This window comes from Xiphophorus maculatus, chromosome 18 (assembly GCF_002775205.1).
Source record: "Xiphophorus maculatus strain JP 163 A chromosome 18, X_maculatus-5.0-male, whole genome shotgun sequence".
Classification (NCBI taxonomy): domain Eukaryota; kingdom Metazoa; phylum Chordata; class Actinopteri; order Cyprinodontiformes; family Poeciliidae; genus Xiphophorus; species Xiphophorus maculatus.
In genome coordinates, this window is record NC_036460.1 from 17139119 (window position 1) to 17152822 (window position 13704).

The window sequence follows — 13704 nt, forward strand, 5'->3', positions numbered from 1 at the left end:
TATAAAATCTCTTCTCTTGGATCCTGCATTACTTTCTCTAAGTTGTAAAATTGACTCAAAAGATGAAAATTCCCCAAGTCCAAAATGTTGAGAGATTTTATAAAAAAAAACAAAACATTTTAACTCACTTTGTATTAATCTAAAATGATTTTAAATCTGCTTTCCCAAAACTTATTTTAATCCCAAAAGTTCAGACTAACCTACAAAGACGTGTTAAACCCTTAAGAAGTTTTTATTTCATTGCAGAGTTTAAAGTCAAACCAGATGCTGTAAGCTACATGAGGCTGCAAAGCAATGCTGAAAATGTTTTCACTGCGCCCTTTTTTCTAAACATGTCTTTGTTAAGATTGTGTGCAAGAACCCAAGTGCAGGTTGGCAGGCTGGAGGATGAAAAAAAATAACTTTTCATTGAACTAAAACTAAGCTAAAGGCGCTACCTGGCAGGAGCTTCTGAGCAGGAATTCAGAACTGAAGAATACAGAAACAAAGCTCGGCTGGATACAATACAATGACTAGCAATGTCAATGATCTGGCAGGGAACAAATAAAAACTGGCAGGTTTATCCACAGGGGGAGAATAATCACCGACACAATGAAGGTATGCTGTTTAGCAAAAACAAAAAACAGAGGCTGAGCAGAAAGCAAGAATTAACTAAGAAAAAAAAGACAGTAAAAATGGGTACAACGGATATGAATTTAGGCATAAGTGCTTCTTGTCAAAACAAAGCAAAAATATGATAACCATCCTTATAATTTTTTTTTATATACATTTAGAAGTAGAGTAGTTTTTTCATTTGACACATTTTGTCTTTATTAACTCAATTTAAAAATGAACATTTTAGCAAAGTGCATTATAGGCAGAGTACAAATAATGTAGCCCAATAAAAATGCTAATAAAAGATAGCTGTGTACAAAACCAATATTTTAGTAAAAACAGTATCCGAATAAGATGAAATAAGATTGTGTTTGACAACAAACTCTAAATGTGACTATAAATAAAGAATTAACTTCATTAATTATTTCCTGTATGTTTATATAGACCAACCAAAATGTTTGCTCTGTCTGTTTAAATATTGTAAAAGATCAGATCACATTTCAGCTGATCGAACAATCTCAATTTTACCTTCATGGGACTGAAATCCAGACTTTAAATTAGGTCATCACTACGATGAAAGGTGAATATGTTATTCTTAAAATCAGTTGAGAAAACAAATAATGTAAAGGAGCTACTCTACACTGAAAACCCATGAAGAATTTTGTGCAGCAAAAACACAACCAGTTCATCTGTTTATATGAAACAGTTTCACATTTTATAAAACTGTCAAACTTGAAAATAGTGGTACTTCAACAGTGAGGGAATCCTGAGTGTTTTTAATGCTTAACTTGCCAATTAAAATAAGTTATTAAAGATGACACATCAAGATGAGGCGAGAGCTGGGTCTGCATGTATCTCCTTAAAACTAACAGCAGTTCTTAAGTACAAAGTCTAAACATAAAAAAAGAAATGTGAAACTAAGCCACAGGGATGGATGAAGATTTTGCAAATGGCTGCAAACTACAAACACTGATTAAAAACTAAATTGTTAATGGATGCAGAAATGAGCCTATAGCCACAAGCAGAGTAGTGAGAAAATTTCATGGCAAGATGTGAAAACCTCGAACATTTGGAAGTAACATTTACATTACTTCATAATTATTTATGCAAAATTTGTCCAAAGATCCAATAGATGGCAAATGTGGCTTAAAATGGCTGATTACTAGGAAACATTAAAACTGAACACAGTCAGTGATACAATGCTCTACAATTCAGACCTAGAGGACTGAGGTCCTGCAGCATTTAGATGCTTCAACACACCTGAGTCAAATAATTAGGTAATTAGCAGGATGACAGCAATTTACTGCAAACTGAGTAGGGATCCAGTCATTTGTTTCAGGCGTTTTAGACCAGGAATACATCTAAAAGTTGCAGGACAGCAGATCTTGAACAGTGGATTTGAGGATCTCTATTCTAACCTGTAGTTTTAATAACAATATGAAAGCTTTCCAGTGTAAACAGCTTTACTTTATAGGAATTGCTTGGTTTTTTGAGCAATTCCTCAAAAAACCGAGGAATGGGTATCATTTAAACAAAAATTAGTACTACAGCAGCCAGCAGCCAGAGAGATCTCAGCTTATGTTTAATGGACCAAATAAGCATAACGCTTGAGAACAATTATCTTGGAAGAAATAGCCTCTTAAAATCTTCACCTTAGAAGTCTCAAAACATTTTAAGCTAAGATGGTGTCAGAAACTTTTACACTGATTCACTTTTGTGCAATTCAGTTGTTTATGTAGATGCCTATGGCTCTTATTATGGGAAGCCATCAATTAGAAATATGGCCTGCAGTCTGTTGCCAATTATTACTCAGTCCATATAGCACTGGAAAGGAGTACACAGAAATCCATGGAAATGTATTCACATTGATAGCTATGACTGAAGTTATTTTAGATGGCTGAAATCTGCTCTGAAATAAGATGTAGAATTGGCTAGACTCCTAAACAAAGCAATTCAAGTTTATTTGTGTTGTATAATTTTTACACAGGTTAATTTTAAAAAGATTGGTTTTACTGCTACCAATAAGATACTGACTGCTGATAACCATGTCCCAGACCCCATTTAAAAAACAACCACTTTTCCTGTATCTTAAATGTAAAACAGTCATATTAACATTATAAAGGTGTCTGCATACTTCTCAGTGTCGGCACATGCCCATATCCATTCTGTGAATGGAGTATGATACTCACTTTGAGAGATAAATACTTTTCACAATAACCCCATAGATGTTAGGCCACAAACCAAAGATCTGTGACAGATTGGCTCAAGTGATGAAATCAAGCATACTACAAGTGTCAAATGCATAGAGCTCATTCCAAAATGTTAGTCTCCTATGTCATTATGTCTTCTGAAAGGCAAATATGCAGAATGTTACAAACATAGAACTGTTTATTACATTTCTGTTTGAGTTCAGAAGAGCCAAGAACGAGAATAGTAAAAAATAAGAGAAATGGGAATGTCCTCAGTTAGACATTTCCCAAAGAAAGCTAAATCTTAAAGGGTAATAAAAGTTGTGCAATTGCAGCCATTGCAGTGGTCATCTGCTCTGTCAGCAGAATGAGGTTTGAACCACATTAAATCTCATGAGTCAAAGCTTTCAGCTAATTAGCAGCAAGGAACCACCAGCGACCTGCTGTAAGAACCATTATTTTTCTTTAACCATCTTCATGTCCAGATGCCATTTAGTGACAGCATGCAGAGCAGAGTTTTTACATGCCATCAGACGTCAGTATTGTTTTTGCCAGGAACTGTTTCCTTGCCATCCTTTATGGCCACCAGCATACCTCCCACAGTTTAAAGACAAGTAGACATGACGCGGCCCGGCTGTGTTGCCAAAACGATGTGCATGCTTCTTCGATCGCAGTATGCTACTCACCAGGGTGCAGCTGCTATCTGCATCATCATCCAGCAAGCTCAGTCTGCACAGAGTCTTTTCGTTCTTCAGCCAGTATTCGGATGAGTCCAGGACACTGTTGCTGCACAGAACCTGCAGGACATAAACATGGGTCAGCAGCGCACAAACACAACACAAAACAAAACAAATGGTAAGGACAGACTTTGATCCATCTTTTTGTTAATTTAATCCACCAGTCTCCTTCTTTTAAAACGTGAGTTCATGAAGTTCAGTATGTTTTAAATATTTATTATACTTGCGCCAAGAAATCCTCTGCCAACGAAAATAAAATGATTTTATGCTTAACCAGCTCTGATCGCTCAGTTGCAAATTAAAAATACAATCTTCATTTAATCTTTAACCACAACATACCCAGTCCTGACAAATCATGTTGATAACACCGACGTTGATGTAAAAATTGTTTCTGAGTTACAGTTAGGCTATTTCTTATATAAGTGAGTTGTTTAAAATGATTTGAAAGGAAGCACAAATGGAGTAAGAAATCTGTATTATTGTAGGAAGAATGTATACGTTTCATTCAGGTAACCAGACTGAGGAGTTAGACCTGAGCAGACAACAGGAAGCTGAACATTTACAGCAAGGTTGGTCATTTTTGTGCTATTAAAGTGTTCATTTCTGTCTGCTATGAGGATATATTGAGTTCTTTACAATATTAGGTAAATTAGGGCTCTACTAACTCTTCAGATAATACATATACAGTACAGACCAAAGGTTTGGACACATCTTCTAATTCAATGGCTTTTCTTTATTTTCATGACTATTTATAAGGCAAGAAATCCCACTTATTAACCTGACAGGGCACCTATGAAGTGAAAACCATTTCAGGTGACTACCTCTTGAAGCTCATCAAGAAAATGCAGAGTGTGTGCAAAGCAGTAATCACAGCAAAAGGTTGCTACTTTGAAGAAACTAGAATATAAGGGGTATTTTCAGTTGTTTTACACTTTTTTGTTTAGTGCATATTTCCACATGTGTTATTCGTAGTTTTGATGCCTTCAGTGTGAATCTACAATGTCAATAGTCATGAAAATAAAGGAAACCCATTGAATTAAAAGGTGTGTCCAAACTTTTGGTCTGTACTGTACTATGGTATTAATGCTAAATGTGCTAATCACCCACAATGTTACCTTTCCTGCCAATACAGCAAGGTTTCCTAAGGCTTTTGAACAGTTACAATAAAGTAGACATAATAAAACTATTTAATATAAATATAATATTTTTCCCTTGAAATCAGTTTTTAACATCTTTTATTAATGTTGAAACGACCTTACAATAAAATTTTAATATCTAATATTTTATTTACCTATAGATACCAATGTTACAGAATGTTACACTATTTCAGAAAAAAGAAATATTTATAGAAAAATAACTTCCAATTATTTTTCTGCAACTTGAAATAAGTTGCTTTTTGGAAACAATTGCTTTACTTTGCAATAAACATTTAATTGTTAACAGATTTTTTGCCCTGCTGAAATAAAAATTCACTAGGGCAGTAAAAACTAGTTTATTATTAATAGTCCTTAAAAATGTAACTAGCTAAAATCAATTAAATGAGTCATAAAATCAACCTAGGATGTCTAATCTGCATCGTAGGACTCGTAATTTGTCAGATAAAAGCAAACACACAGTAGTTACTGACGGAAAATGTTCTTAAAACCTGCAGGTAGACAGCTGCTTTTGTTCTTCTCCTTCTCACACACCGTACCGTATACCTGTCAGGCTGTCAGCACGACAAGTTCTTTAATATACTGAAAATAAATGAACTTGCTCCGTATTACAGTGATGAGGGGTGATCACAAGAAAGACCGAGTTTGTCAGCAGAAACTCTTCCACTGCATACAATGCAAAAGCACATTGCAGCAGGTAAAATTATCCTTAAAATATGAAACCTGTGCAATTACTTTGACATATGACACCTACATGTGCACTGCTCATTCTCCATGTGTATTTTTAGTGACATCTCATGCCCCCTCATGCTTGCCCCATCTGTTTAGGCCTTCAGCCAGGTAATCGTGACGTATTTGCTTAACTGATCTCTCTGGGAGGGATAATACTTAAGGCTGTTGGTGCTGGAGCCCGAGGCCCAATTACATCAAAGAAACAGCTTTTTGTCTCTACAGCACCATCGAGTGGAAGACAGTTGTGATCAAGGGCAGGGGGCTAATTAGGAACACTCAGTAGTCCACACAGGGCACATTAACAGTAGACCTACAGACAACTTAAAAGGAAATTCAATCCAGGAGCATCTCTGCTCACTTATCTGAGCCGTTTCCCTTACTGTCTCACTCTCTTCCACTGGGTGATGATAAATCTCCTGGAGGGAGGTGAGGACCTGACTGTTACTCTTATTGCACAACCTCGGGGCATCACTGACACCCAAGGGGAGGAAATTAATATCTCTTGCACAGCTTGATGCACACAAACACAACTCAATGGAAAGACAAATTCGACCCAGAGGTGAAAAAACAAAGATGTTGAAGAGCAGACAGAGAGTCTGGGACTTGTCCTGATCCAAGTTCAGGAGACAGAGTTCTCTGTTCTCACCTTCTTGCAGGCGCTGATGGATGAAGCAATCGTGCTTTCTGTCCTGCCTCCATCCACCTCACCAGACTCGGATCCTTCAAACATGGCAGACGACTGGAAGTTACTAGAAAGCAAAAGACAAAAGGGCACAGAATCGACTTTGTCAGAGCACATTTCCACCAGGTGCTCAAAAATCTCGCTTCGAAAATCTCGAGTCAGTGATGCATGGCAGTCCCTGCTCTGACTAGAGCAGCCCATCACGTTTCATTTGCTCATGTTTAGAAGCTGCAGCCTCTGCTGCTAAAACAACTAAGTATCTATTGCAAGTCAGGATAACCATTTCAACATCTCATGCTGATATGATGCCAAATTTCACTTATCTTTGCAATGTAGCAATAAAAAAAGACTGCTTAGAGTTGAGAGCTCACCTGTAATAAAGTCATAATAACAAAAAACGTACAGTAAGATTTTCCACCAAACATGCAATACTTGATAGAATAGAATAGAATAAATGGGGAAATGTCTATATAAGGCAATATAACCAAATTTTCCATAGAAATACAATATGGGGCCTGTTACATTGACTTTCACTGCTTTCAATGCCCACACTGGTTGTGTGTATTTAGTGTGCGAGATGCTATAGCACAGAAAGCATAGTTTTGACTCTATGACAAAAGGAAAGAAAAAAGACAGGAAAAATAGGACAAATTCTATTTAATATATCAACTGTATTATTCACCAGCAGTATTGTTGTTACGTGTTTTCCTGAATTTCCTTTGTTCAGCCATAATAAATATGTCATACAGTCATGTAGAAAACTATGACAATTAAAAATGACTTGGAATTTCATAGTTAATTCAGTAAAATGTACTGAACACACTTCTTTGTTAATTTATTGAGCAACCGCTTATATTCTTAGTATGTCAAAAGCATTTTAAGATTTATAATTCATGAGATGCCATGTGTAATACATGTGCCTAGTCCATATGCGTTGCTTCAGTACAGGTCTGGGTAAAGCCACCCTCAGGCCACAATGAACTGCAGTTATGTTTTTGAAGAGGGTTGACAGAGTCTCCAACTCATAAAATCTAAAATGAGATTGTAGGCTATAAAACTGAACTTAGCTTGTAAATTTAATGTTCAATAAAAGATAAATATTCAAATATTCAAATAGCAGGGTTGCACTGCAACCAAAAAAATGGTCCTAGCATTCTTGGCCAGTTAAAATAAAGCAAAGCACAGCAGCCTGCGGTGAAGAGAGTAACCATGTTAAAAAACCAACACGCTCTTTCACTCCTCAGAGAATTTCATCTTGGGAGAGATGGCCACAGTGTCACAATTTCCATCTTGAAGTGAAAGCGGATGTCAACAAAACACTACTAGAGATGTCTTTTCAGTGTTTTATGAAATATGCTGTTTATAAAAATACACCATCATACCCATAGTCAGGGAGTATATCGAGGAGGCAAAATGAAAAGTTCATCAAAGTCGCGCCTTAAAATCTGAAAACAGAGTATTTCACCAGTGTTATTTATCTGGTTCTCAATAATGAATCACCCATACCAACAAAGCAATGTTTAACTGATATTACAAGATAATTGTAATTGTAACAACTGCAAACTATAACTTTGTGGCAGCTTAAAAGAACACTAAGTTGGACACCAAATCTACTCATAGCATTATTTGAAAACAAATTCTACGATGGCATTTCTCTCTTTCTCTTTCTCACATACATAACTTTACAGGCTAGCATTATTATGCGTGTTTTGAGTATGAAAAGGATAAGTGTCAGATGGCACTTATCCTAAAACATCTCGTTGTATGAGCCATTATCATTTCTGTGTCATTCCAGTGTCTTTCTGATTGTGTGTTAATCCCCCCCTCCTCCCTTCACTCTCACACACACCAGCCCTCTTCCTTACATGATCTGTCCCTCTACATGAGCATTTCAGCTACTGCTTACCAGGCTCACACTATCTAATACAATCTCTTTTGCAATCTGTACCTAGGTAACGTCTCTCTCCTCCGATAACAAAGAATCCCCCAGATCCTGCCCCTTTCTCCAGCCCTGAACCTGCCGTGCAGTCGAAGTTGTGATGCCAACAGCAAACATATTGATTATTTTGACACATTTTTCTGTCGACTTGCATGCTCTTTATTTCTCACAGCTTTTTGGCGCTTCCCTTGCAATTTTGTTGCTTGTCTATTGTCACTCATTTCCCTCCAATTCCGATCTGCTCAAATGACAAAATCTGATCACTTTGGTCAAAGGAGAAGGAAGGGCCTAAAAGATTTCATTGGATTAGCCCAATTTCCTTTAAGAAAATTTACCAATGGACCATTGCAATTTACTAGTTATTTACAGTACACTTTTTTTTTGTGAAATAATGACAGCCCCGAGCCCATTAATGTGCATCAGCCCACCTGGCACCTGGTGATAGGGCAATGCCAGGTACGCCCAGCCAGTCCAACCCTGGCAAATATAGTGTTGTGGTGGCAAATTCAACACAGATGTTTTGAATGTAATTAACTGGAAGGCTGATATAGCTACGAGCTGTAATATGAATAAACATATATATCACACCCAGAAAAATCACTATTCTTAACTAGATATTGGCTTTTGAGTTGCATATTTTGCAGCAAAACTTGTCTTTTTTTAGTAGTTTTTTTTCTGAGGTCCATTGTATCCACACCAGTCTCCTAATTCTCAGGAGTCAGTGTGCAGATTTAGCAGCTCTTCTGATGAAAGCATACATGAGAAGACACGATGCTTAATGTTTGAAGGTTCTGAGGATCAATTTGAACATTTCAACTATATTACCTATTCAGCTATTAAAGTGAATTAGCTATTAAACCTAAATAAATTATGTCATAAATATTAACTAAACTCTATGCAAAAGAATGCTAATTATTAAACCGGTTTCATTGTTTAAAGTTTAACAGTTTGTTTGATCAGTATTGCGAAACATAAAAATACAAGGAAACGACATATGACAGTGGTGTCCAAACGTTTCACCCCTGGGGCAAAAACTAGCAAATATGAACAAAATTCATTAAATTAAAAATGCAAAAATGTGTTTATTCTGATTTTTCGTCTTTTTGTGTTTTACCTGCTTGGTAATAAGCAACATTTTTATGAAATCAATAAATCCTTAAAGATCCAATGCATTAAAAACACGTTGGACTGATTAAAAATTTTTGGGGGGTCATCAGTTGATTTCTGGTTTGCTGGCCAAATTTTTACCATTCTTGACTTTTAGTCAAGGGGCTGATCAAAATCATTTCAAGAGCCACAAATGGCCACTGGGCCTCAATGAGGACACCCCTGACATATCAACTTCATGTGGTAAAAATCTCCCAATATTACTCAACTACATAAAAGACAAGGTTCCTGTGATTGAAAGCAAATACAAGTGAAAACTCAAGGGGAGGCGTCATTATCCTCTGTTCATGCTTTTACTGAGATAAGCCAACTCAGAGCTTATCTGCAACAGCATTAATGAGGATCAGTTTAGAAAATGAAGAGGTTGTGCATGCATATTTAAGCAGGAACATCTGTTTTTCTTTTTATATAATTGACTTATTTCAAAGAAAATCAAAAAGCATCTTCCTTTGGAAGCCCCCATGGATCATATACTGTATCTGCTTGCAGTTTGTCAATATGGATGCTGTATATGTGAGTCAAAGTAAACGGTTCTACCCTTTGGACAGTAAATCACATATATATACTTTCAATAAATGCATTTCATGTGCTTTAAATACTCTTCTGGATCTGCAAAAGGCACATCTAAACAACCGTCCAAACAGTGGCGGTGAATTTCCCGGATGCTCGTAGAAATACAGTAATGCAGAGCAAATAAACAATTAAATAAATAAATCATGTGTGTGCTATAGCTAAAAATCCTAAACTGGTCTTCACGAAGCTCATGAATATGTCATTTTTAGCTGACAACTGAAGATCAGTGGAGTATATTAGTCCCGCTCGATCTCCTCTCCAGTCTTTGCGCTTAAAAACCAACCTCTCCATCACGACACGGTGAAGAGTGACAGCTCGATGCACTCTTCTGCTCCATGGGCTCCAGCTACCCATTCAGACAGAGGACACAATTAACTCCTGACATGTCTGTTTATGAAGGCGTAGTCCGCTGGTGAAATTTTCTGAGCTCACTTCTTCACCATCCCATGTAAAAGAAACGAGAAGCACGGCACCTGATCCCAGAAAATGAGAACTTTTGGTGCTGGACACAATATTTAGCAAAAAAAACAAACAAACATATATATACATACATATATATAAATAAAATAAAGAAAAGAATGACTGCATTATTTCAGTTTTAATCTGCATCACTTTGCATTTGCAAATGAGAAAACGTGACTATTGCCACAGATCTCGTTCTCTCAGTTCAGCTGACAGGTAGCTTATGACAGCACTTTAGTTGTGCCTCATGGTCACTTCTCTTTCGCTACATCCAATGTGACGTCCTACATAAGATGGCAAACTTTATTTTCCACTTTAATAAAAGCATCTAAATGGCCCGTAGTGAATCATAAGAAAAATACATAAAAACAGTAAAGTTGTGACACAGACATAACACTAAAATCACAATTAAGCTTAATTATTTTGCTTGGCAAATTAGATGGTCATTTAATATAATGCGGGATAAGAGGAAGTGCCTTACCTCGGTGTTTTCAGAAGGCACTTTGCGCCTGCCATTTTCTCCAAAAAATACCCCAAGTGCTTGCGCTGAACCGATGGTATAACTTCCTCTGCGCGGGATGAAAGACGGGGAGAACCTCAGCACTCTCTCTGATCCAGATGCGCATCCTCCGGTGGAGCACTGAAGGAACGCCAGACTGTTCCAGCGCGATTGGAAGGAAAACTGGGCTGATTTTAGAGCCGTGGTGTCAGAAGCAGTAGCAGTAGCAACACACTGCCCGTCCTGCGCGTCTGTCCGCAGAGTGAAAGTGCAGCAGCTCCGCGTCGATGAAACCTAATGAGCTGCACGACGCAGGCAAGGACGCGCGCCAGATGAAACCCGCGCATGTGTAGAAACAAGAGGCTGTGATGGGATCCAGCGTGGAATAAATTCATAGCAGGAACGATTCTAATGTCAGACCCCTAGGTCTGATTAGTCCTTGAATATGAAGTTATAAATAACACCATTCGATTTATGACAAATATTTTTCCATCTATAGATTTTTATGTACGTTTTCGCAACTATCGCATTCGATTGGAAGCAACTGATTTTCTGCTTGATGTCCAGAATGAATCATGAGCAATTCGAAGTCTGACAACACTCTTTAGTGTGGATGTTAGTGAAGGAAGATACTCCAACAGAATAAGAGCTACTAAACAGAACCGGACTAAACACATACATTTAGAGAATCGGAATTTACAGAAATATACAGGAAAAAAAGCAAAGATTCATCAAACACTAGAAACCAAAGTAACAACAACAAGCCAAAGTCCCAGGGCTAGCCCTAATTTGCAGCAGCCCCTCTCTCACTCACAGTGTGACAAAGCCTCTTCTCCTAATAAAAATCAGAAAGGGAAGAAAAAATACGTTTTATATAATTTTTATACCTCGTCTTGTCATCCTAAAGATACTTTGGAACCAGATGAAATCTCGATCATCAGCTTAAAGCTTTACAAAACCTGAAATAAAAGTAGTGGCCCAAGCCAGAATCCTGACTTGACTCTTATAGAGAAGCTGTGAAGATCACTAAAAAATTAGGGTGCTGGCAAGAAAGTTCAATCTGGAGAGACTCAGACGGAGATAAGAAGACAATTAGAAGAGTTTATTGACAAACAGAATTTAAAGTCTTTGGCGCTCGGGCCCCGGCTGGGGATAACGGTTATCGCAGCGTTAGCGATAGGCTTCAGGTGAGCATCCCCGATGCTGTTAGGAACGTCATCCCCCAGGGCCCGGCACTGGTGGTGGAGGTTGAAGAAGGGTGCGGGCCTCAGGACCGGGCGAATGGAGGAGAAGGGGTGGTGGTGGGTTGAGCTCGGCTGGAGAGCGAAGGACGCCATGAATGAAGGTCCTTATCAGCTGGGACTTGGTCGATGATTGGACGTGACGTGGCTTGGTCCGGCGTTGATAGGTCGACGATTGTGGGCAGGTCGCTTCAATTAACGGGTCCCGGTGGGGATAAAAGAGTCTTCCAGTTTGAATTTGCGCCTAGGCTTCATTTCTCTAACATCACCAGAAACAAATCGTTAAAATATCAGAGCAAACATTTGTTTAATATCAAGCACCTTATACAAGGTGCTTGATTTGTATACTGACATGATAGCAATCCATTAAGCCATTTATTATCTAGAAGTGTATAATTTTTGACATTTTCATTTTGCTGTATAAAAAAACCTATTTTAATGATACCCCTTGTAAAGTGTCCTACTGTCAATTGGGACATAGTTCTCTCATTTCTGACCAGAAAAATACTTCTTGATTGACAGAAAATTATTTTTAATTGAACACTGAATAATCTTGGCCTAACTGTAAATGAACCACCACGGACGTCTTGTGGTTTATAATAAAGTGGAATTTCTCAGAATGTAATTTTTTAGAAGCAGAGGCTTGCCGCATCTGGGAATTTGCTGCAGAGAACAGCGAGAATGAACTGCAATGATAGCCTAAGGCTAGAAGCTGCTCGACAACAACACTGGTCAGAAAGAAGACGTGCCCTAAATCACACAAGCAACTGCAACATCTGATAGAAACTCTTATGTAAGCTATTTTCATTTTATATTTGCTAGAAAACTGCGATTCTAAAATCAATAAATTGAACTTCTTAAAATAATAGCCTCTTTTTGAGGTTTTGACTAACATTTAAACTCACATCATCCAAAGAATCTTTTCTCACAACCCACTCCAAATTGCCAATTCAGACTGTCATGATCTTTTTGGACAGCCATTTGGGACCGTAGAGAATAATCTCTATGTCCATTAGATCTGATGGTAACTTTACCTCTCTTGATGTGAGAGGCAACCAAATAGCAGGCACGACCTCTATTTTATAGTGAGAGTAATGTCAAGGGAGGAGTATGAAGGAAACTGTGAATTCTGAAGAAACCACAGAGAATGCTGGAGCTTTAATGAGGTTCTGGGAGAGAAAAAAACACTTTATTTTTTGCATCCCTGTGTTGGCTAAAGTACTATGCTCTACACGTTCAAAAGAAACCATACCATACCACAAACCAGCATTTCTTATATTTAGAGAAACTATTCTTCGTTTTATGCTTTTATGCTATAACAGTTCCCATATATCCATTTATTAGTACCTACAGCTGAGGTAGAAGGCTTTCCCCATCCAGCATCAGCTACAGTCAATATAATCAACAGATTAAAAGATCCTTGGTTAAATGTACATAATATGAAATACACTGCCTTGCAAAAAATATCCATGGCTGTATTTATAGTGTACAATATACCTCTTAGAATAGGTGTAACAATTGACCAAATTAAAAATTAGACAAAATAATAAACAGAACTTGTTATAATACAGTAATCTGTTTTTGTTAACTTTTACAAAGACAGGTCAAAGACAATGTCTGGTCCAGTAAAATTTCTTGGTAAAAATATCTGTCCCATCTTCACATATAATTGAGTAGCCCTGTCATAAACTGTAAAAGAGAGAGAGAAAAAACACAAAATCACTTATTATGGAAT

At 37.5% G+C, this 13704-nt stretch overlaps 1 protein-coding gene across 2 annotated transcripts in view; it reads right to left on the reverse strand.

Annotated features, from left to right (window-relative positions):
- The window catches only part of sphkap (SPHK1 interactor, AKAP domain containing), a 39180-nt gene extending 28125 nt beyond the window's left edge, over positions 1-11055 (reverse strand). The window contains exons 1-3 of one of the 2 annotated variants that reach the window (XM_023351805.1): positions 10711-11055; positions 6053-6155; positions 3470-3580 (exon numbers count right to left, since the gene is read on the reverse strand). In XM_023351805.1, coding sequence (XP_023207573.1) covers positions 3470-3580; positions 6053-6155; positions 10711-10745 — 249 coding nt within the window. In that variant the 5' untranslated portion in view covers positions 10746-11055. The remainder of the gene's footprint in view (positions 1-3469; positions 3581-6052; positions 6156-10710) is intronic. The other variant, XM_023351806.1, reaches the window with a different exon arrangement.
- Between the last annotated feature and the right edge of the window lie 2649 nt (positions 11056-13704).